At 39.5% G+C, this 21,492-nt stretch overlaps 1 protein-coding gene across 12 annotated transcripts in view; it reads left to right on the top strand.

The window, feature by feature from the left end:
* Nucleotides 1-21,492, top strand: part of LOC119539130 — a 206,621-nt gene that overhangs the window by 105,012 nt on the left and 80,117 nt on the right. For all 12 annotated transcript variants that reach the window (XR_005217796.1, XM_037842278.1, XM_037842280.1 and 9 more), the window contains 7 exons: nt 10,755-10,955; nt 11,698-11,819; nt 13,623-13,851; nt 16,922-17,124; nt 19,009-19,164; nt 20,219-20,312; nt 21,023-21,160. Coding sequence is in view for 11 of the 12 variants with exons in the window: in XM_037842278.1 (XP_037698206.1) it covers nt 10,755-10,955; nt 11,698-11,819; nt 13,623-13,851; nt 16,922-17,124; nt 19,009-19,164; nt 20,219-20,312; nt 21,023-21,160 (1,143 nt within the window). In the remaining variant the exon portion in view is untranslated. The remainder of the gene's footprint in view (nt 1-10,754; nt 10,956-11,697; nt 11,820-13,622; nt 13,852-16,921; nt 17,125-19,008; nt 19,165-20,218; nt 20,313-21,022; nt 21,161-21,492) is intronic.

The raw sequence follows: 21,492 nt of genomic DNA, 5'->3' as shown, positions 1-21,492 counted from the left end.
TTCAATAAGGTAGAAACACAGTCAGAACTTTGACAGAATTGCATAGAGAGTTACTGGAGAAAACAAGTATAGCCATTGTGAATAGTGACCTGAAGAGTTAGGGGGAGGACTGAAAGTAAGGATGTAGCAGTGAGAAAAGGAAGGAGGAAAAGACTTGAGGACACTTTGCAGAGGTGGAAATGGTGGGGATTTGAAGATTGGATATGACTATTGGAGTGAGAGAGTATGGGTCAAATTAAAATTACTTCCTCAGGGTCAGTGAGGAGGCTATTAACTGAAACAGAACGTAAGAGGAGGAACATTGTTACAGGGGAAGATGATACTGAGTCTGGAACACAAGGCATTTGAGGAGAATTTGCCAAAACCCAGCTGTGAATATTTTATGGGGAGCTACAAGGTTTGAAGCTCAGGAGCAGGTACAAGCTGAAATCTTGGAAGCAGGAGCTACAGTAATGAATCAGAATGACTGGGAAGAGCCAGAGATTTCTAAGGATGGTTCCTTGGGCAATACCTACATTTATAGGGCAGGTCATGAAACCATGAGAGGAAAAAGAAGGAGAAGCCAAAGGACTGGTGAAAAACAAGGAAGACAACATGTTGTGAATACCAACAGGAAAGAATTATATTAGGAAAGGATGGTTACTAGTGTGCAGTGCAGTGAAACATCCAACAAAGATGAATACTAGTAAGTACTAATGAATACTGATGGCCCCAGGCACTGGTGTTAGCGATCTGGTGGTCATTGGCAGCTTTGGAAGCCAGATTACAGTGTACCTCAATGTGGTCAGAGGTGAAGAAAACAGAAATGTTTTCTTTGAATTGTTTTTCTGGTGGAAGTGATGGTTTACCATTTCATCTACTCTCTCGTATGTTACTCATAGAGATGTAAGTCACCCATTTTTTGGAAACAACCAGCTGTGCTTAAAGTGTGAACTCCTCTGGCTTTGAAAACTGTTCCTCCTTTCAGAGATAAGTGGCTCTTCAGGGTTGGAGTCTGTAACCTTGATCTGGCCAATTAGAGCTTAGTCTGGACTCCAATTGGCTCTAGTTGGACTTACTCTGGCCAATTAGAGTCAACTGAGCAAATGAAAGATTTAGACTCATAGTGGAGTAATTGGAAAGGTGGCACTAAATCTAAATAAGACTGAATCCTTAATATCGACAAGTTTATTGGTTCAGGCAAGAGTGTTAAACAGCCTTCCTTTTCTGTACTCTATCCCATCACCCCTTATGGTGCCTCTGCCTCCTGGAGGCCCCAAGTAGGACTCAATGGCAGTAGAAGAATATAGAGACAGAGGGGACTGAAAAATCAAACCAGTTTCTCTACACTTTAGCCTAGGGTTCTTTCCATCTTATGCTATCAGAACTATCCACTAGCTTCTCCTCTGGTTAATGAAGCTACTTTAACTTAAAATAATCTTTGAAAATACCTCCCTCCTTTCTACCCTGAGAATAATTCCCTATAGAAACTGAGCTATCTATGCCCAAACTGTAAAATATGGCCCTCTATATCAGAAATTCTGTTCAAAGAACCTATTTTTAATGGACAAACCAGATTTATATCTAGAGTATAAATGATTTTTTTTTTCCTAGTACTGACTGATGCCAAGTTTCCTCAGTTGTTTATAACTGTTAAATGTGTTGGTATCACCAGAGTTGAGAATTATTTGAATTGGGTTCTCTTAAAATTCTTAAGGCAATCAGATTATGTATGAACACTCATGAAATTAGAACTGGTGTGGATTTAGGTGGGTTAATAGATGCTTAGAGAAGCAAGGGTGTTGCACCAGCAGTTAAGTTCTGCTTGTACCAGCTGCTAATTCTCTCCGTGGCCACCAAACACACATTTTCAGGGTCACTTGAATTCATGTTTGAAGCCGTAAAAAGATTTTCATGCATGATTCCTTTGAAAAGCAGGAAAAAATTCTGTGACAAGTTGTATCTAGCACTAATTTTCTGTTTTGCAGTTTTATTTGACCTAAAATATTATTTAAATCCCAGAAATAAAAAAGTTTGAGGTAAAAATAATATAAACACAGTAAGATTCAGATTATTCATTTTGGCTATTTTCTCCAATATTCAATGCATATTTTCAGTGTGTACCACATACCATTTTGCCTGACAGTTGGTCTTGACATACACAGGTGACATTTGACAGGCTGGGAAGACGCCTTAGATAAATACCAGCCCCAGAGTTTAAATGGAAAAAGTCCAGTTAGCAAACAGATAATAAATAGAACCTGTGAGGGGGAACGATCATGGTCCCACCCCTGTTGGGAAAGAATTCATAATGAAATTATGCAAGGATCCATCTGAGAGCCTCTCTTGAAAGAGCCTTATCAATTTAACAGAGAACCATATTTTCCTTCTCAATGGCTAAGATTGCCAGATAAAATATTGCAATATTTGGGACATAGTCATACTAACAAATTATTGGTTATTTATCTGAAATTCAAATTTAACTGAACCTCCTATATTTTCATTTGCTAAATCTAGCAACCCTATCAATAAGTGAGCATAGCTGTTTAGCACAAGCCTCTGCAATATGGTACCACCAGCAAGGACCATCCTCTCCAATTCCCTGGCAATTTCCCTGCCAAATAACCAAACAATAGGGCCATTTGTAAAAAAAACAGGTCAGGGTCATCTATATGATGACCTGGGATTGCCCTGGCCCAGCCAAAAAGGTTCAAATTAGTCCAAAATCAATTAGGAAACTAATTGTTTCTTTCCTGATGTCTCCCTGGGGCTATTGAGTGACACCTTTCCTACCCCATCTAGTCACTCCTTTATCTTCTGCTATATAATAACTGAATGCTATTCTAGAGTAGAGCTCCATGGATGGTAATTTAGATTACCTTGCTTGCTTCATTTACCCCAGCTCGCTTAAAAGCAAGAGGCTCTCCACCTTCCCTCACCTCACACTTGTGATATGGGAGTTTCCAACTTTTAGGGAGCCTTCCCTGGCCTGAGCTTTTAGCCTAAAGCCTTTGATGTTTTCCTTTTCAAACTAAGGTTAGTCCAAAATCCTTTAGACAAATGTTTCTCAAAGGGTATCTCAGGAAACTGGATGTTAACTAAACTGCCCCAGGCACTCCTTCCTTGAGCCTTAGAATTGAGCCCTCAGAATCTGAACTTCTATTAACAAAGCAGTGTTTTGATTCCTAGTCTGCTATTGATTCTCATGTGTTTAGCTCCCTTGGGATCCTTGGGAACAATGATTGAGAAGATCCAGACCCTCCACCAGATGGAGAGGAAGAAGAGCTACAGAACCGATATCCAGAATGATAATGGTCTTTTTTTTTAACAAGAATCATCTGATAAATCATCAAAGGAAAGGGTCTTCCCACTCTGCTGTAACCACAGTGGTTAGATCAGGACTATTTACTACATTAAATTTACCCTTTACACAGCCTCTAGAGCAGGGGCTCTCATCCACTGGATCTGAGGCTAGAAGTGAGGCCATCTATGAACTTGGGTGCGAAAAAGATGAGACATCTTTAGTTTCATTAACCGTAACTGAAACCTAGCATGTCCCTCAAATATGCATGTAGTCAGCAAAGAACAATAGTATTTGCAGTACCTCGACTTGGTCGGTTTGCTAAAACTGCCTGAATGCAATATACCAGAAATGGGTTGGCTTTTACAATGGGGATTTATTAATTTACAAATTTACAGTTCTTAGGCCATGAAAATGTCCCAGTTAAGGCATCAGCAGGACAATACCTTCTCTGAGGAAAGGCCAATGGCATCTGGGTTCCTCTGACATGGGAAGGTACATGGCGATGTCTGCTGGTCCTTCTCTCCCGGGTTTTGTTGCTTTCAGGTTCTGGCTCTTTCAGTTTCTGTGAGTCCTTGCCTGCTTTTCCTGGGGCTTTTCTCTGTAATATGTTTGCATGTTTTCTGTCTTTTATCCTCATAAAGGACTCCAATACAGGATTAAGACCCATCTTGAATTGAGTGGGTCACATCTCAATTGAAATATCCTAATCAAAAGGTCCCACCCACAATAGGTCCACACCGACAGGAATGGATTAAAAGAACCTGGCCTTTCCTGGGGGTACTTAACTGCTTCAAACTGGCACAGTCACCATCTGAAATCACAAATGTTTTTGAGTCATGCTACAGTTGTTGCAGATTCTATCATAGGTGCTCATCACTTCTTCAAAATTATCAGTATTGATGAGATCCCTCTGCTCGTTGTTGTCATTTAATGCATTAGTAATGCATATGTAATGTTATAACTTTGGGTTTTATTATATTTTGACAACTGATTTCAATACAATTCTTTTCCTTTGTAACTCTATGTCTTTTTTTGGATTTAAAAACATTATTCTGAAAAGAGCTTCTTAGGTATCACTAGACTATCAAAGGACTCCTTGGCACAAGTTCAGTTAAGAACTGCTGTCTTGGATTGCATTGCCCTTTGTGCTCTGCCTGCTGCAGCAAGCAACTCAGGTTCTAGAAAGGTACTACTCCTTTAATTTGGGGTCCTCACAAAAGATACTTGCACCCTCATTTCCTTTCTCTTCCTTCCACCACTGGTGCTTTTCCTGCATCATTGTTCCTCTTACTCCCCTTTTCCTTCTGATTTCAAGCTGTACTTAACACCACATTCTTCCTGTTTTTGCAGTCTTAGCCATGGACTCTTCACACAGTGAGAGGGGCTATTTAGCTCCTTTAGGAAATTCTTTGGTTTGGTAAGAAGAGGAACCTCCTGGACCCTGTTTCTGTACTGCTTTCTAATGCTCTCTGTTTCTGCCTTTAACAGTATGCTAGGCTGTCACACTGGTAGAAATTACAGCCTCAGAATTTACTCCTCATTGCCAAACCAATGCAGTCACACACTGGGCAAGCTATGCTGACTATGGCTTTTTATGTGTGTGTGTGTGTGTGTGTGTGTGTGTGTGTTTGGTGATACGGATACATCTAGGAGTTGAGGTCCTTCAGACTAAGAATAAAACCCCATAATAGGAGATAGTCCGAGAAGACAGCTTGGGGAGGGACATCTTGAGTGAATACTCTGAGGAAGGATGTGCTGGATTAGATAAGCAAAAAAAAAAAAAAAAGAAAAAAAAAGAAAGGAATTTGTTTAGTTATGGAACCAGTGGAAGCAAAAGTCCAGAAGCTTCCCAGGGCCGATTTATTCATCAGATGGTGTTCTGGTTTGCTAATGCTGCAGTTTCACAAAACACCAGAAATGGATTGGCTATTATAAAGGGGTTTATTTGGTTACAAAGTTACAGTCTTATGGCCATAAAGTATCCAAGGTAAGGCATCAACACAGGGTACCTTCACTGAATGATGGCCAATGGCATCCAGAAACCCTCTGTTAGCTGGAAGGCACATGGCTGGCATCTGCTTTGGAGTTCTGGTTTCAAAATGGCTTTCTCCCAGGACGTTTCTCTCTAGGCATCTGGGGGTGTTCTCTTAGTTTCTCCCAGGCAAACTCTGGACTAGCAAAAGTCTGCTTTCAACAGCGGTCTTCAAATGTCTGTCTCAGCTACAGCACCTCCTTCTATCTGTAAACTTTTTTATAGGACTCCAGTGATTCAATTATGACCCACCCTGAATAGGTGGGGTAACACCTCCATGGAAATTATCCAATCAAAGGTCTCACCCACAGTTGACTGAGTTACATCTCCATGGAAACACTAAATCAAAAGATTCCAACCTAATCAACACTAATACATCTGCCCCCACAAGATTGCATCAAAAGAACTTGGAGTTTTGGGGGACGTAACGCATCCAAACTGGCACAGGAGGTATAGACTCAGTGTTTAGGACCTAAGAGCTTTCCTGGGGCCATTAAAACTGTTTGACTTTGAAAAATAAAATGCATTGCTCCAAAATATGAAAAGAAAATACAGAATAGATGTAAATAAATAGTTAATTACATGTCTATAAAACTTTAAAACTTTGAGCACTGAAAAACATTTCATTACATTTGAAAGCAATTTATAAATCAGATTTTCTCTCTTCATAAGGATTCCCAAGTTTATATTAAGACTGCCCTGAAATCACAGCCAATCATTAATTAAATGTGTTGCTTATATCCAAATAATTTGAAAAGTAAAATTATAAATAATGCTTTTGCAGAAAAACAATATTTGGAGTCTGAGTCCATTTTAATTAATATGGGATCCCCCAAAGTAAGAGTGACTAAAGACTTTGAATGCCTTAAAATAAACCCAAAAGAATAATTGCATTGTTCAAAACTACTTTTCTTGTCCTAAGATCCGTTTGGGATTCCAACCCAATGATCTCTGAAGAGCTTTTTCTGATTTGTACCATGACTAATTATAGAAAATAAATTTACACACAGAACAGAAATTCCTTAAGCTCACAGACACATGTAAAAGCATATAAAGAGGATTTAAAAACTTTTTTCTGGAACCTTCTTTAACTTCTAGTGTCTGGAAGCTTTCTTTGGTTTTTAGGAAAAATTTAACTCACTAAAACCTAAGCTCCATTGGGCTTTTGCACACACATAGCTCCCTCGATCCCTCGGAGAATTCTGTACAGAAGACCCTGCCTAGTGGAGTCCAGGTTGGGATAACTTATTTTGATTTTAGGGAGGCACTTTCACCTCCAGTCTTTCATTCTGCTCCTTCACACACACACCTGCCTCCCCACCTAAACCTGCCATCATTTTTTAAAATGCAATTTTATTGAGATATATTCACATTTCATACAATCATCCATAGTGTACAATCAGTAGCCCACAGTATCATCACATAGTTGTGCATTCATCTCCACAATTTTTGAACATTTTCATTACTCCAAAGAACAAAAATAAAAAGAATAAAAGCAAAATTAGAAGCAAAAAAAAACACCCAAAACATCTCATACCCCTTCTGTCCCCCTATTATTTATTTACTTTTTGTCCCCATTTTTCCACTCATCTGTCCATACACTGGACAAAGAGAGTGTAAGTCACAGGGTTTTCACAATCACATGGTCACACTGTGTAAGCTTTGTACCCAAGATAGTCTTCAAGAATCAAGGATACTGGGTTGCAGTTCAACAGTTTCAGGTATTTCCTTCTAGCTATTCCAATACACTAAAAACAAAAAGGGATATCTATATAATGCGTAAGAATAACTTCCAGAATGACCTTTCAACTCCACTTGAAATCTGTCAGCCACTAAAACTTTATTTTGTTTCATTTCTCTTCCCCCTTTTGGTCCAGAAGGCTTTCTGAATCCTACGATGCTGGGTCTGGTTTCATCTCCAGGAGTCATGTCTCACATTGCCAGGGAGATCCACACCCCTGAGAGTCATGTCCCATGTTGCCAGGGAGATTTACACCCCTGGGAGTCATGTCCCATGTAGGGGGGAGGGCAGTGAGTTTACCTGAAGTGTTGGCTTAGAGAGAGAGGCCACATCTGAGCAACAAAAGAGGTTCTCTGGGGGTGACTCTAATTATAAATAGGCAGTAACAAGCTTCGTAAGGGCAAGACCCAATATCAGAACTCAGCCCACTAAACTGGTAGTCCCCAATGCTTGTAAGAGTATCAGGAATTCCCCAGGCGTGGAAGTTTAATATTACTACATTTTTCCCCAGTCTTTCAAGGGGGCTTTGCAAATACATTTTATTCTCTGCCCAAGTAACTCTGGGATATATCGGGGCTTCACGCTAACCTGTACAAACAAACCCCTATTCAAGGTTCCATGTAATTAAGGTGTTTGAATAAACTGACCATACAAGTTAAATTATATAGTGAAAATATAGAAAATATAGATTTTGCATCAAATAAACATCTCTTCCCATGATCTCACATAGAATTTGAAGTTCCAAAACACAGGCAACATTATCCTTTACCCCTTAGTCTGATTTACCTTATCTCAACCAAGTTCATATCTCTAACTGAAGTCTGATCTCTTTTTCAGCTTTTTAAACAATTGCTGTATGGGGTAATGCTGACATTCATAGCTGCTGAACTTTGGCTCTGAGTCCCAGGTGTCACACAGATATCCAAAGTTACAGGGACTGACTAGGTTATACGCAAACAACTCTGCATCTCAGAATTTAGAAACAACTATTACAACTCATGAATGGATGTGACTTACAATCTAGGAACCTTTACAATAAGCCTTCCCTGATAACCTATGCTCTCAGATTCAGTTCTCAGAGTTTGCTTATTATAGTTAGTCTATATTAGTGAGGTGTAATGATGTTTGTCTTTTTGATTCTGGCTTACTTCACTTAACATACTGTCCTCAAGTTCCATTACCCTAGTTGCATACTTCACAACTTCATCCCTTCTTGCTACAACTCAATATTCCATTGTATGTATACACCACAATTCACCATTCTATTTATCAGTCAGTAAAAAAATTCACCCATTGAAAATCATGAATACTGCTGCTATAAACACTGGTGTGCAAATGTCCATTTGTATTCCTGCTCTCAGTTCTTCTAAGTGTATACTCAATAATAGGGTTGCAGGCCCATATGGCAACCCCATTCTTAGCTTCCTGTAGTACTACCACACTCCGTTCCATAAGGGCTGCATCATTCTACTTCCCCACCAACAGGATATAGGTACATACCTCTCTCCACATTTTCTCCAGCACTTGTATCCCTCTGTTTATTTTTAAATTTATTTAATTTATTTTTAAATCCATCCTAAGTAAACAATCAATGATTCCTGATATAATCACACAGTTATGCATTCACCACCACAATCTATATGAGGATATTTCTGTTTCTTCCACAAAGAAAGAGAAAGAAGAGGGAAAAAATGAAGAATAAAAAAAAAAGATAGAAGGAAATTAAAAATAAAATAAAATACAATGAAAAGGTCAAACAACAACAACAGCACCAAGAATCCCATACCACTCTCTTATATCCCCCTCTTATAAACATTTAGCTTTGGTATATTCCCTTTGTTACAATTACAATTTTGTGCTACCATCTTTTTGTCTTTTGTCTTTTGGATTTTATATGTCATATTTTCTTTTCCTTTCTCTCTCTTTTTACCCTTATTGATAGTCTTCATTTCTACACTCTTCTCCACACCTCTCTTTCCTTGCTTTTCATATCTGCCTGTAGTGCTCTATTTAGTATTTCTTGTAGAGCAGATATCTTATTCACAAACCCTCTTAGTGTCTGTTTGTCTGAAAATATTTTAAACTCTCCCTCATTTTTGAAGGACAGTTTTGCTGGATATAGAATTCTTGGTTGGGTAGTTTTCTCTTTCATTATCTTAAATATATCATACCACTGCCTTCTCACCTCTATGGTTTCTACTGAGAAATCCATACATAGTCTTATCGAGCTTCCCCTGTATGTGATGAATCAGTTTTCTCTTGATGCTTTCACAATTCTCTCTTTGTCTTTGACATTTGATAATCTGATTATTAAATGTCTTGGAGTAGGTCTATTCAGATCTAGTCTGTTTGGCATATTCTGTGCTTCTTGGATCTGTAATTTTGTATCTTTCATAAGAGATGGGAATTTTTCAGTGATTTTTTTTCCTCCATTATTCTTTCTGTCCCTATTCCTTTCTCTTCTCCTTCTGGGACACCTATGGCATATATATTCATGTGCTTCATGTTGTTCTTCAATTCCCTGAGATCCTATTTTTCCATCCTTTTCCCTATCTGTTCTTTTGTATGTGGGATTTCTGATGTCCTATCTTCTAGTTCATAAATCCTTTCTTCTTCCTCTTCAGATCTGCTGTTGTATGTCTCCATTGTGTTTTTCTTCTTGTATTTTGCCAAAAGTTCTGCCATTTGTTTTCTCAAGCTTACAAATTCTTCTTTATGATCATCCAGTTTCTTCTTTATATCCTTCATCTCTTTTGCCACATTTTCCTTCACCTCATTGATTTATTTAGGAGATTTGTTTGGACATATTTAATTAGTTGTTTCAACTCCTGTATCTCACTTGAAGTATAAGTTTGTTCCTTTGACTGGGCCATATCTTCATTTTTCCTTGCGTGAATCATAATCTTTTGTTGTCTAGGCATCTGGTTTCCTTGATTACCCAAGCAGATTTTCTCAGACCAAATGGGCCCAGGTCCCAGGAGGAGGGTGTAATCACTATCAAGTTTCCAGTTCTATGCTGTGATCTCAGTCATTCCACCCATTTCAGACTGGTGTATGATGTGTGTCTGGTCATGGATGTCCCCCCAACAGTTGTTCCAGACTAGTTTTTAGTTATTCCTGGCAATTTACTAGTTGCTCTTGAGGACTAACTGAATTCCACACCTCCCTTTGCTTCCAGCTTGCCCAGCCTCCTCCTGCCATCATTTTTATATAGGCAAAATTTGGGCAAGCTATTAAAAAAAAAAGGGTCAGCAATCTGGCTGAGGATGTAGAAAAGGGGAGGTGGCTGCCCTCAGAGCTTTGGTGATGGAATAAAGTGGGTCAGGGAGAATGGGTCTGTGGAAAACGTGTTTGAGATAAACATATTTGATGAAGTGCTTTTGAATGCATTGTCTCATCACAGCCTGGACTCTATGAATCAGTAATTATACAGACCCCCTTTTATTTGTAGGAGAATAGGGGGAAGAGGGAACAGAAACAGAGGCTGGGAGTTAGGACTCAAATCCAGGTTTTCTGGCACTGAAGCATCTGTGGGTTCACTAATTGCACTGTGAGTTGCATTGGTGCCAGATATTCAAAGCTGTGTCTGTCCTACAGATGCCTCCAGGGCTTTCCAAAACATGGGGTAGGACCTCACCTCCCTTTGCTGGGCTGTAGGGCTGCCTCTGCTGTTCCCTGACTATTAACTTTATTTGCAGCTTCTTAACAGTTACTTTGAAGCCTACCAGCATGTGTTGGACCCCGAAGAGAGGTTTGCCTTAGCACAAGTCATCACTGACATCATGCACAGGTGCCCAAAGTTTGATCTCAGCCATCCTTATTTCATTGAGGCCTACAGAGATGAATGCATCTGCCTGAGGCTTCATCTGAAGCTGGTGAAGGGCATCCTCAACCAGCATGTGAGTACAGTGGGGTTTAAATTGTTACATGAAAAGAGGATGGAAAACACATGCCAGAACTGAAAATAGTCCTTGCCTCTCATTGTGAAACCAAGATCTAGGTTTTCTAGGGCACCATGTGCAGCATGGTTATTTGTAAGCTCATTTGCATTGTTGAATTCCAAGCATAACTACGGTCTTTAAAAGGAGGTTTCTAACCCTAATTACATTTAATGGTCCACAAGGACCTGATGATCTTAGTTTTCATCAGATCATAGAGCTCAACAGTAGTGAAAGGAGTAAAGATACACCTTTTCAAGACATTCATGTATAAAATTGCTTATTAGTTTTTAAGATTTTGTGACTGTTTTTTGCACACTGAAGGAAACAAAATTGTATGCCCTATGGAGAAAAGTTAGTGGTGTGATGTTGGCAGGGGATGAAGGATAAACATTGTTCCAGTACAATTGTCTTAAGCCTGGTTGGATTCCATACAGTCAATAATTTGACAGAAATTAGTTTGCTTTTGCCTCTTAAGATTGTCTGAAGTTTGTTACATTTGCTTTTCTTGGCTGACCCTTGGCTCAGACTGAGAGACCAGCCTGTCTCATTGTGAGTGGACCCTCAAAACAATGCCTGGGTGAAAATTCATTAACTAATGAGGAGAAGCGAAGAGATGACATTCTTCTCATGCTAAGGCTTATGATTCATGTCCATGGGATAGTTAACTTTTCTAATTTTGACTCTTATGCTACATTTCTAGATAGAGTGTCAGCGGGAATATGTCCAGAGTCTTTGGCGGGATGATCATCCAGATGATAGCAATAAATTTGGACTTCCTCTTAACATAATTTGCCAACAACTTATTTCCATCAACAATAGCTGGTAAGCTGTTGTCTGTAGACATTAAATCTTTTAGATAAATTAAGGATATATTGCTAAGTCTAAATACTATTCTAAAAGAGCATCTCTCAAGTATTTGGGGGAGGCGAGAGAAATAGGTATAAAAGCCACTAAAGAGGGATTCCCTTGTATATTCAGTATCTGTTTGTGTTGTAAGTAATAAAAAGCAAAAGGCTGGAATTTAAACTGTGCTACTGGATGCAGAATCCTCATTGCCTTGAGAAGTCCTTAAAAAAAAAAATTAGCTGTTCTCAAAATGCTGTCAGAGGATTTAATCAAAGATGCCATGCAAGCCCACTTATGTGAAAATTGGTTGTGGTTTAAAGTGTCTCAAAAAAAGAATTTCTTTATTCCAGCAAGAGTTTCTGTTGATTCGCTTCAGAAAAACTCCTGTGACCCCATTCCTGTAAGGAGCAGAGTTAGATTTCCTGAGACCTCTCAGAGAACCACACCATTTAAGTCACCCCCTTGACCTGTCCCCCAATCCCTTCCAGCCTTTAGGGGAAGAGGGAACTGGAAAGCTGGCAACATCACAACCTTCCATCCCTCCCAAATGGGTGGAGGAATTATCTAGCCTCTTTCAAAATCCAATGAATATTTGTCAAGCAACTGCTTGTACCGGGCATTGTGCTGGGGGCTGGGGACACAGATGTGAACAGGACAGGCATAGTCTTGTGCTTGGGTGAAGACAGTCTGGCAGCAAAGGCAAACTTCCAATGAGAAATTACCGTAATGTGTTCTGGTATCATGCTAGAGATGGGCGGGAGCCCTGGGAGCTAAGAGCTGAGATTCTAACCCCATTTCTTGAGGAAGAGCCCCGGGAATTCCAAGCACAAAACTCTGCATTTTCCACACAGACCTTTCTCAGTTCTTATTTCTTTACTGTAATAAGGTTGACACACCAGCTGTGTGTGTACGACTTGCTGTGGGAAGAAGCTGTTGTTCAGGAAATGGTTTTTGGCAGAATATATTAACGCTGTATGGACACTAAGACCTGTCAGAATATCTCAAAAGCAAATGTTAGTTGGTTGATGAAATTCCTTTCCAGACTTTACAGACTTAGGGCTGTATTTTTAAGATTCAGGTCTAAGAAATAACCCCTTTGCATATATTAAAGAAGTATTTATGTTCTTCAGTTCTATGTAGGTATATGTAGGTATAGAAAGACGCTTGATTTGTATTATTTCCTTTATTTCCAAAGGAATAACCCACAAACAAACATTTTATGGTTTCTGGTCTCAGCCATTGACAGAATATAGCATCCTTAGGGCAATCATCAATGATTTTAGCAGTTGTGTACAGAATTTAAGAATTGTCTTTATTCATTAACTTTTTGGGGGACAAAAGGGATAAAGATTCAGGTGAAAAATAGAAACTATTACTATGGAAATTATTTCTTATTTTTATATTTAGTCTATTTTAAGTTATTTTGTTTTCAAATATTTGACACAAAATTGGTTACTGAAATGTTGACAGTTTTGCAGAATACAATTTGAATCTCATTCTTACTGGACATTTTAGAATATACTTTTATGCCTTCTAATTTTTATGCCTTCTAATTTTAAAAACGTTTACATTATAGCAAAGAGCAGATTGTGTAACGCTGTTGAGTTCTCTGAGTGACCTCTCAGGTCCCTTCCAGCTCCCAGGGTTTCATAATGCTCCAGAGTATAGGAGCTCTTTAAAATATAAGTGATCTTGAAAAATATAAAATTCAAATATCTTGGGAAACAGATTAAGCTCTTTTTTGTATAAAGTTGTCATTAAATTTGCTTCTTCTTCAAGCCCAGCTTTGAAGAACATTTATCTGCTGGAGTTCCACCCTTCTCTCGGCCTGGCACCGCTCATCCCCAAAGCCCTTGAGCATCTGCTCCGGGAGTCCCTCCTCACCTGCAGACCCTCATCAGCCAGTGGCCACACCCGGCTGGAGAAACATGTGCTTCAGCTGGCACTGGACCTGTGGCTCACTCCAGCCATGCCCGAGGCCTGGTACAGCGCACAGCTCCAGAAAGATGTAGGTTCTCTCCCAAGGGGGGGTGTAAAGGGAATGTTTCTTCCCAGATGTTACTATTTAGCTTTGCTTTTCTCTTTGGCTCTATCCACCACCCCCCCAACCCATTTGGCCAGAGGCAGATCATAGTCATAGGCCTTGCCAACATTTTTATATGATTTTTAATTTGGGGGGATTGAAATTTCTAGTTTACAAATATGCTGCTACAATTAAAATTAAAAGGGCAGTGTACATGGGGGTGTGGGAAATGTTTTCAGGTTTATTCTTTATAGCTTGACAAGGCACATTTTTAAATATGTTTGTCTCCACTAAGAATTTTCTTAAAGTTTGCTCTTTTTGTCTTGAGTTAAGATCCAGTGGAAGAAAGAGAATTCTGAGTGAGGAGTGTAGAACTTGGACTCGACTGAAGTTCTGCCCAGTCATTAACTTGCTGTGTGACTCTGATCAAGTCTCTTAGCCTTTCTGAGCTTACTTTCCTTTTTCTAAAATTATGTTTGTGTATTTAGGGGGAGGTGAGTTCAGTGATCTCTAAAGCCTCTTCCAGTTCTAAAGTTCTATGATTTGAACTGTGGCCTGACGATTTATATGGTGTTTGCTGTTGGATTTTAATTCTTTTCTCTTTCTGTTAAGGCTAGTATGATTAAGCCTGGGTTTCCAATTTGACCTTACCCTGTGTGAGCACTCTCTGTACTACTGAGGAACTTTCAAGGGCCTCAGCTGCCGAAAGATATCTCCTCTTCAAGTCTGCCTTGGCCTACCATCCCCTCCTGCCCAAACTAAAATTTTATTTTCAATTGATCAGAATAATAGAAATTACAGAGGATTTTTTAAAAAGAAGAAAGAAAAACATTTACCCTTAATATAATCACTCATACATTTTATCATTTTTCTGAATTCAAGTATTTTTCATATGCATAGCTATAATCGTATCCTCCTTTATCTCCTGTTTTTCTGTTAACATTATATGAAAGGCATTTTTCCATATTGCTACCTATGCTTTATGCTCACCTATTGACTACAGAATTCCTTTAAATGATGAATCATAACTTATCTAACCATTTCACTAATGGTGGACATTCAAGTGGTTTTCAATTCTTCATTATTATTTAAAATGCTCTCAAATACACTTTGATGCTTACAAATTTTTCCGTGTTTTGAATTACTTTCTTTTGATAGATTCCTGCAAGTGGAATATCTGAAACAAGGTTTAGGTCTTTGGGACATTTTAGCAGATTATTTTCCAAAAGAGTTATGACAACTTATAATGGCATCAATAATGTGTCAGAGTACCAATTCTGACCATACAGTATTAGGTGTAGACACATAATGTATATGCTAATATACACATATGCATAAAAGGTAGCACCATGCTGTTGTTTTATTTTGCAATTCTTTGCTCTTTATTGAGATAAAATATTCTTCTAAATGTTTTGTCACAAGCTGTATTTTGTGTGAATTTCTGTTTTTTTCCCGTTTATGTGTTGGAATACTAATGTCATTCCTATCCACTTACATAAACTTTTTAAATAAAAACATTTACCCTTTTTTTCTATCATATTTTCTGCAAATATTTCCCCAAAATTGTCATTTTATTTTTTTATTATAGAAACTTACTTTCATATAGTCAAATCCATTCATATATTTTTTATTTCTTCTATCCTTCTAAATTCAGAAAGAGACTCTTCCTCCAGATAGTTCATATTTTGTTTTTTCCTAATTTTTTAAGATTCTTTTTTATATAAATATAAGAAAGCTGAACATTATATATATATACGCATATGTGTGTGTGTGTGTGTGTATAAATAATGTTTAGGTTTCTTAGTTTTCCACATGGAAGGTATGTGTGTGTATGTGTGATGTGTGGATTGAAACTGATTTTTTTCCCAAATTACCAGCCATTTATCTGACTACCATTTACTGAAGATTCTTTTTCCATAGTCTTTTGGCAGCAGGTTTTAAAAATGTATTTTAAATTCTCTTACAGACCATAGTGAATGTCGAGAATACTTGTCTAGTCTTTCACAGATGCTACAGTCTTAATTATTATTTTTGAAATGTGTTGGAATTCAATATCTCCCCAATTTTCTGACCTAATACAAAAGGTTAATCTGAATATTTATCATTTCTAAATAAATTGCACAAGACAGTTGGTCTGCCTCCATAAGAGATGCAGGAATTAGTTGCATAATCTCTTTGATGTCACTTTGGAAGATTTCTAGAGTCTAGAAATTGCATACCTGGGTAGACAAATCCTTTGGTAGATAAGTGCATAGAAAAGGGAGCTTGTGCACACCTGGGAGTCAAACCAGGAAAGGCAGATTAAGGGATCCCCAACCAGTCCCTGCAGGGAATTAGATGCCACAGTGGAGGAATCCACAGAGGCAGGAGGGCATTAAGGGACATGTGGTGACTTCACAAATTGTCCAGGGCTGGCTCTGAGTAGAGGGATGCTATAAAGGCAGTTTGGTATACTGTAAAACCACTGAACTTGGAATCAGGGAGCTCAATTTACTGCTGTGGAAAGTTTCAGTTGCTTCAGATCCCTCACTAGTAAAATGGGAAAAATAGTATCTGTCATGCCTACTTGACGAGGACCTTGTGAAAATAAAAATGAGTCAACATAAGTGAAAATACTTTGAAATTTTGAAACTGCAATTAGAGGGGTTTATAAGAAATTATTATTGTCAGGCACCAAAAAACTGTAAGTCATTTATGTTCAGGTTAGCTTTGTCATTTCTATTCTTTGCTTTGTTTTGACTCAGTACATTTATAATAATGATGACAGCAAATATGATCTGCTGGACACTTTTGCATGTATTACTCACTTAGCCCTATTAGGTGGTTGTTACCTATTAATATCTCTTATGTATTGTTATTATCCTTATTCCCACTTTACAGCTGAGGAACCTGAGAGGCAATGAGGTTGAATGGACTGCCCAACATCTCACAGTTTGTAAGTGGCAGCACTAGGCCTTGAGCCCAAGGAAATCTAGATCCAGAGTGTATGCCACTGACAGTATTGTTTTTTTAATTTTCTCTTTTACATTTTAAAAAGTGCTTTGTTTTTTTTCAGTTGTTTTCAGCTAAAGTGATGGGAGATCCTTTCCTTGTGTTGGAGATAGGCATGCTTGCACTCAAGTCTGCAGTGGATGAAGAACAGAAACGAGGCCAGAATTCTCATGGGCTGCTCCTAGAGACGTTTTCTAAACTTCTGGAACTCTTAACCCTCCGCCATCGGCTGATAGAAATGAGTCTGGAGAGTGCACACTTGGCTCGGTCAGTGGGGGAACCGAGGAACCAAGGATCCAGGCAGACTATAAGCTTTGTGGCAGGACGTTAGAGATAAATCCTGGGTCTCCCTGCCTGGGAGCCTTGTCCCCTCTCTATCCCCAGAACAGCCAGAATGAGCTTTCTAAAAGGCTAAGATGATCACCTTGCTCCCTTGCTCCTTTTCTTCTCTAGGCCACCTCGTGTGCCTCCCTGACCCTCAGCTAGGCTAGGTCTTCCTACTAGCACCTGGGCTTCCTCTCCATTCAGCACACTTCCTTTTAATTATATGCTTAATATTAGTTTGTTGGTTTTTCTGCTAGTGTAAGCTTCCTGTATGCAAAAGCCCTATCCACATGGTTTACCATGATATGGGACCTCATATGGGACCTGTCACACACCAGGCACTCAGTGGCAGTTGGTAGCATTTACTCTTGAATGTAATGAAGTTGTACAGCAGAGTAGGAACAGGAGAGGGCCTGGAGAAAGGGGAGAGATGAGTCAATGACAGCATCCAGGTATGACAGAGATGTGGAAGATTCAGTGGGTAGGGGGAGAGAGAATGATGAGTTATGTTTTAGGTATAGTCGTGAGATGATGGACATGTTCCATAAGAAGGTAAAAATATGCATCTAGAGGGTACACTGCAAACACATATGAGAGCTGTCATGTTCTGGTCTGCATGAGAGGCCCTGTAGACACAGAGTCCAATCATCCACCACCCACCATTATTGAGGGCCTGCTGTAGCCAGATTCTCTCCTGGGGACTTTACAAGTATTCTTTCATTTAATTCTCAGAATATCCCTATAAAGTAGATTATGAACATTTGACCAGTAAGAAACAGACATCCGAGAAATTAAGTAATTTGCACAAGATCACGTAACTAGAAAATGGTAGAAGCAGAATTCAAACTGTTAGCTAAGATACTGTTAACCTCCCTGACACTCCCTCTCCATAATTTGTGATCCTTTCTCTTAGGGAGCTGATGCTATAAAAATTACTCATAACACAGTGTAGTAATGATAGTCTAGTCATATGAACGAAACGCTGTGGAAGCAGAGAGAAGGTAGAGTTTCATTCTTTCTAAGTGGATCAGGGCAACCTTCATAGAAGGGGCACAATTTGAACTCAGCCTTAATGGGCCAACTTCTTAAGATGGAGAAAGGGACTAGTGCAGGGGGAAGGGGAAAGGCACTCTGGACACATAAGGCTGAGATACCAGAGGGACATTTGAATGGAGCCACGCTGTAAGCCATGGAGACTTGGAATTGGAGCTGAGTCAAGACAGAGACAGGGGTCACAGATTCTCACACAGGGAAGTGGCCATTAGGGCCTGGACTGGATAGACTCCTCAAGGAGAGGATGTAGAAGATGAGAACAAGACCAGGTTTGGAAGGTCAAGGAACACCAGGATTTGAGAAGAGGAGAAGCCAGGGAAGGCAGAGAGAATGTCATGAAGTGGGAGCAACCCCAGGAGAATGGAGATCCTGGATCCAGGAGAATGAAGATGTCCCTCAAAGAGGGGACAGCTAACAGTGCCAACTGCTGCTGAGACCAGCGTGGTTTGCTTGGAGAGAAGATGGTAAATGTCATGTTAAGGGCAATATTGGTAACCTCAGAGAGGGCTCTGAGAACCGAAGTCAGCTTGCAGGAAATGAAAGTTGAGGAAGTGCCTGAGTGCACCTTCTCCCACTTTAACTGTTACTTTTACCTGTCAGAGCATGGCGCAGAAACAAGACTTCTGTGACTCGTTCATTTCACATACTACTTGGCTAACTTTTGTTTTGACTTTTGTTTTTGAACTTGGTCAGGTGTTTTGGTTTTCTTTCTGCTTACTTTCCTTTTGGGGAAAAACATTAGCAAATGTTCTTGGCTCTTTTCCCCCATTTTAGGCTCTATAAGGAATTGGCATTGCAGATGGGTTTTGAAGAGTTTCATTTGTATCTGAGGCCTGTTCACTTTGAGTTTGCATCACACAAGGAGAAGGTAGACCAGCCTCTTCCTGTCTTTATTACCTCTCTGCTGGAGGACAGTGAGCGGGTAGACAGGTGAGATTGAGAGGGTCAAAGTAAAAGTAATGTAATAGTAAAATGAATGATGAGTGAAAAATAATTTCTATCACCACTGGACATGCAAATGCAATTGCTTTTCTGGATTGTCTTCCTCATGTTCTATTTGCCAAGACGCCATTTTTTTCTTTTTTTTTTTTTAATAAGTGGGAAAAAAGTAATATCTCAACCAAGGGAGATAATTAGATTTAAAAACATGAGTAACTGAGAAGTGAAAGAACCAGGTCAGAGAGCTCAAATGAGATGAAATCATAGACTTAGCAGCTGCCCAGGTAGATCATGTTACTTCCAGGTAGAAAGGAGTGTGAGGGTTGGTCTGAGGGAGCAAGCTATGACCCAGAAGAAGTCACTGAAGGTTTTTGAGGCTGCAAGATCCTGGGGAGCCTTCTGAATTGCCAGTGGAAGTTTAATGTGTTGAGGAGGTGTCTTGAGTTTGTATTTATTTTTGCATGTTAATGTCTTAAAGTTGCCACTTTGAAGTGCCATTATAACAGCAATATATATGCCAAACATGAGCCAAGTGAGAGTTTCAGAAGCACAGTAGTTCATACTATCCCGCTTAATCTTTACCTGACCCCAAGATGGGTGATATCTTAAATTCATAGATATTAAGTTGGCAGTCTCATAGTTGTAGACAAAAGATGGTGTCCCAAAGTGGAAATACAACTGCACAGAATATTGAGATGATAGTTGGAACCATAGGAGAGAGTGAGAAGAGACCGGAACATCTAGAGGGTGCACAAAGGAATATGGGTCCGTGGAGAAGCCTGATCAAAAGGCAAGAGGCAAGACAGGCAAAAGCAGTGCAATGATGGTAAGGAGAAAAGAGTGTTGAGCTGGGTGGAGCGGTCACCACAACCAGCCTGCAGAGTTCAGGTCCATGAGGACCGAAAGGACCCCAGAGCCCTGATAGTGTTTGTATGAATTGAGCACTTGCGATTGCCGCTGACATTCCTGTCTTGTCTCGTCAGAGAGTGGTGTCTCTAGATTAACAGCCTGTCACATCAAACCAATACCATGTTTCTTCTTGCAGATATTCTCCTACTACCCTTGTCTTAGCCATCTCAGAGGTAGATGATAATCAAGTTGGCAAATTTAGTTTTTATACGAAGGAAGCTGTCCTTAAGGTAAACTATTTTGCCTTTTTTATATAAAGAAACTTAAAGTAAGCAAATTGGTCAATGTTCCTTTAAAAATCATGATATTTTATTCATACAAATGTGGACCCCATGTTTAAGAAAAGCTTCCACCTTCATGAATAATGATGATTCCCTTGCCTTATTTGATGCACACATTGACCTAGTTTGAACCCTAGAGTCTATAGCAGCACTCACAGTAATCTCTGCTAGACAGTAAAAGAAAGCACATGTACCCGACCATCATTGCATTTAAAATCCACTCGGATTATGGGAGCTTTGAACTTTTAAACCTCGTGCCATTTTTTCCTTGCCGATCAGATGTATTTCTTAGTTTTTATGTGTGTGTGTACTTGCAGATTGTATTTGTGTATGTATTATTTAAACATTAATCTAATCCTGGCAGTTTTACACAGAGCCTGCCACTCAACACATTTTCTAGTGTGTCAGCCCACTCACCCTTTCCTGACAATTAGGAAAAACCAAACAGTGTCCAGATACAGAGAAATCAGGCTGGCGACTGCCCTCAGGGGATGAAATGCTGCATTGGGAGAGACCAGGCTCAGTCTTGCTGCTGAGCAGCTTGGATGGAGCTCATCCTGCAGTTTGGTTCATGTATTCACATATAGAATACATGGATAGCTCAACCCTCAATTTCGCCACTTGAAATTCCTAATACTTTTCACGTTTTCTTCCTATAGCTCTTGTTCCGTTCAGGAGTGGACAATATGCAAGTGACCGTTGCGTGCCAAGCTGCTCAGAAAAATGCTTTGATCGTGGCTGTCCAGCAGGCAGCCTTCTACCACATTCCCCGAGGGGACTGTCCTGCTGAAGTCAAGGTCAGCTTTTGTGGTAGAGAAGCTGGATGCTGTGAACTCTGCCAGCTAATGTCGGGGTGCCTCCTCCCTCCCTTCCCCCATCCTCCTCCCTCCCATCCTTCCTTCTTATCTTCCTTCTTGTCCTCCTTCCTTCCCTCCCTTCTTAGTCATAATCATCGCGTGACCAAATCCTTACTGGGCCTTTTTTATTTTTCAGTGATTCGCTAATAATTTTTAATTTGTATGTAACTCTATAATATTGACTGGTTAGAATAATCCAGCAGAAAATATCCCGTTCTCCCACTCCTACCCTTTAGAGATAAACAATTCATTGTTTTCTGGTATATGCTTCC

Source organism: Choloepus didactylus, chromosome 7, assembly GCF_015220235.1.
Source record: "Choloepus didactylus isolate mChoDid1 chromosome 7, mChoDid1.pri, whole genome shotgun sequence".
NCBI classification, from domain to species: Eukaryota; Metazoa; Chordata; class Mammalia; order Pilosa; family Megalonychidae; genus Choloepus; species Choloepus didactylus.
The sequence above is the reverse complement of the archived record's forward strand: the minus strand, read 5'-3'. Positions and strand labels throughout refer to the sequence as shown.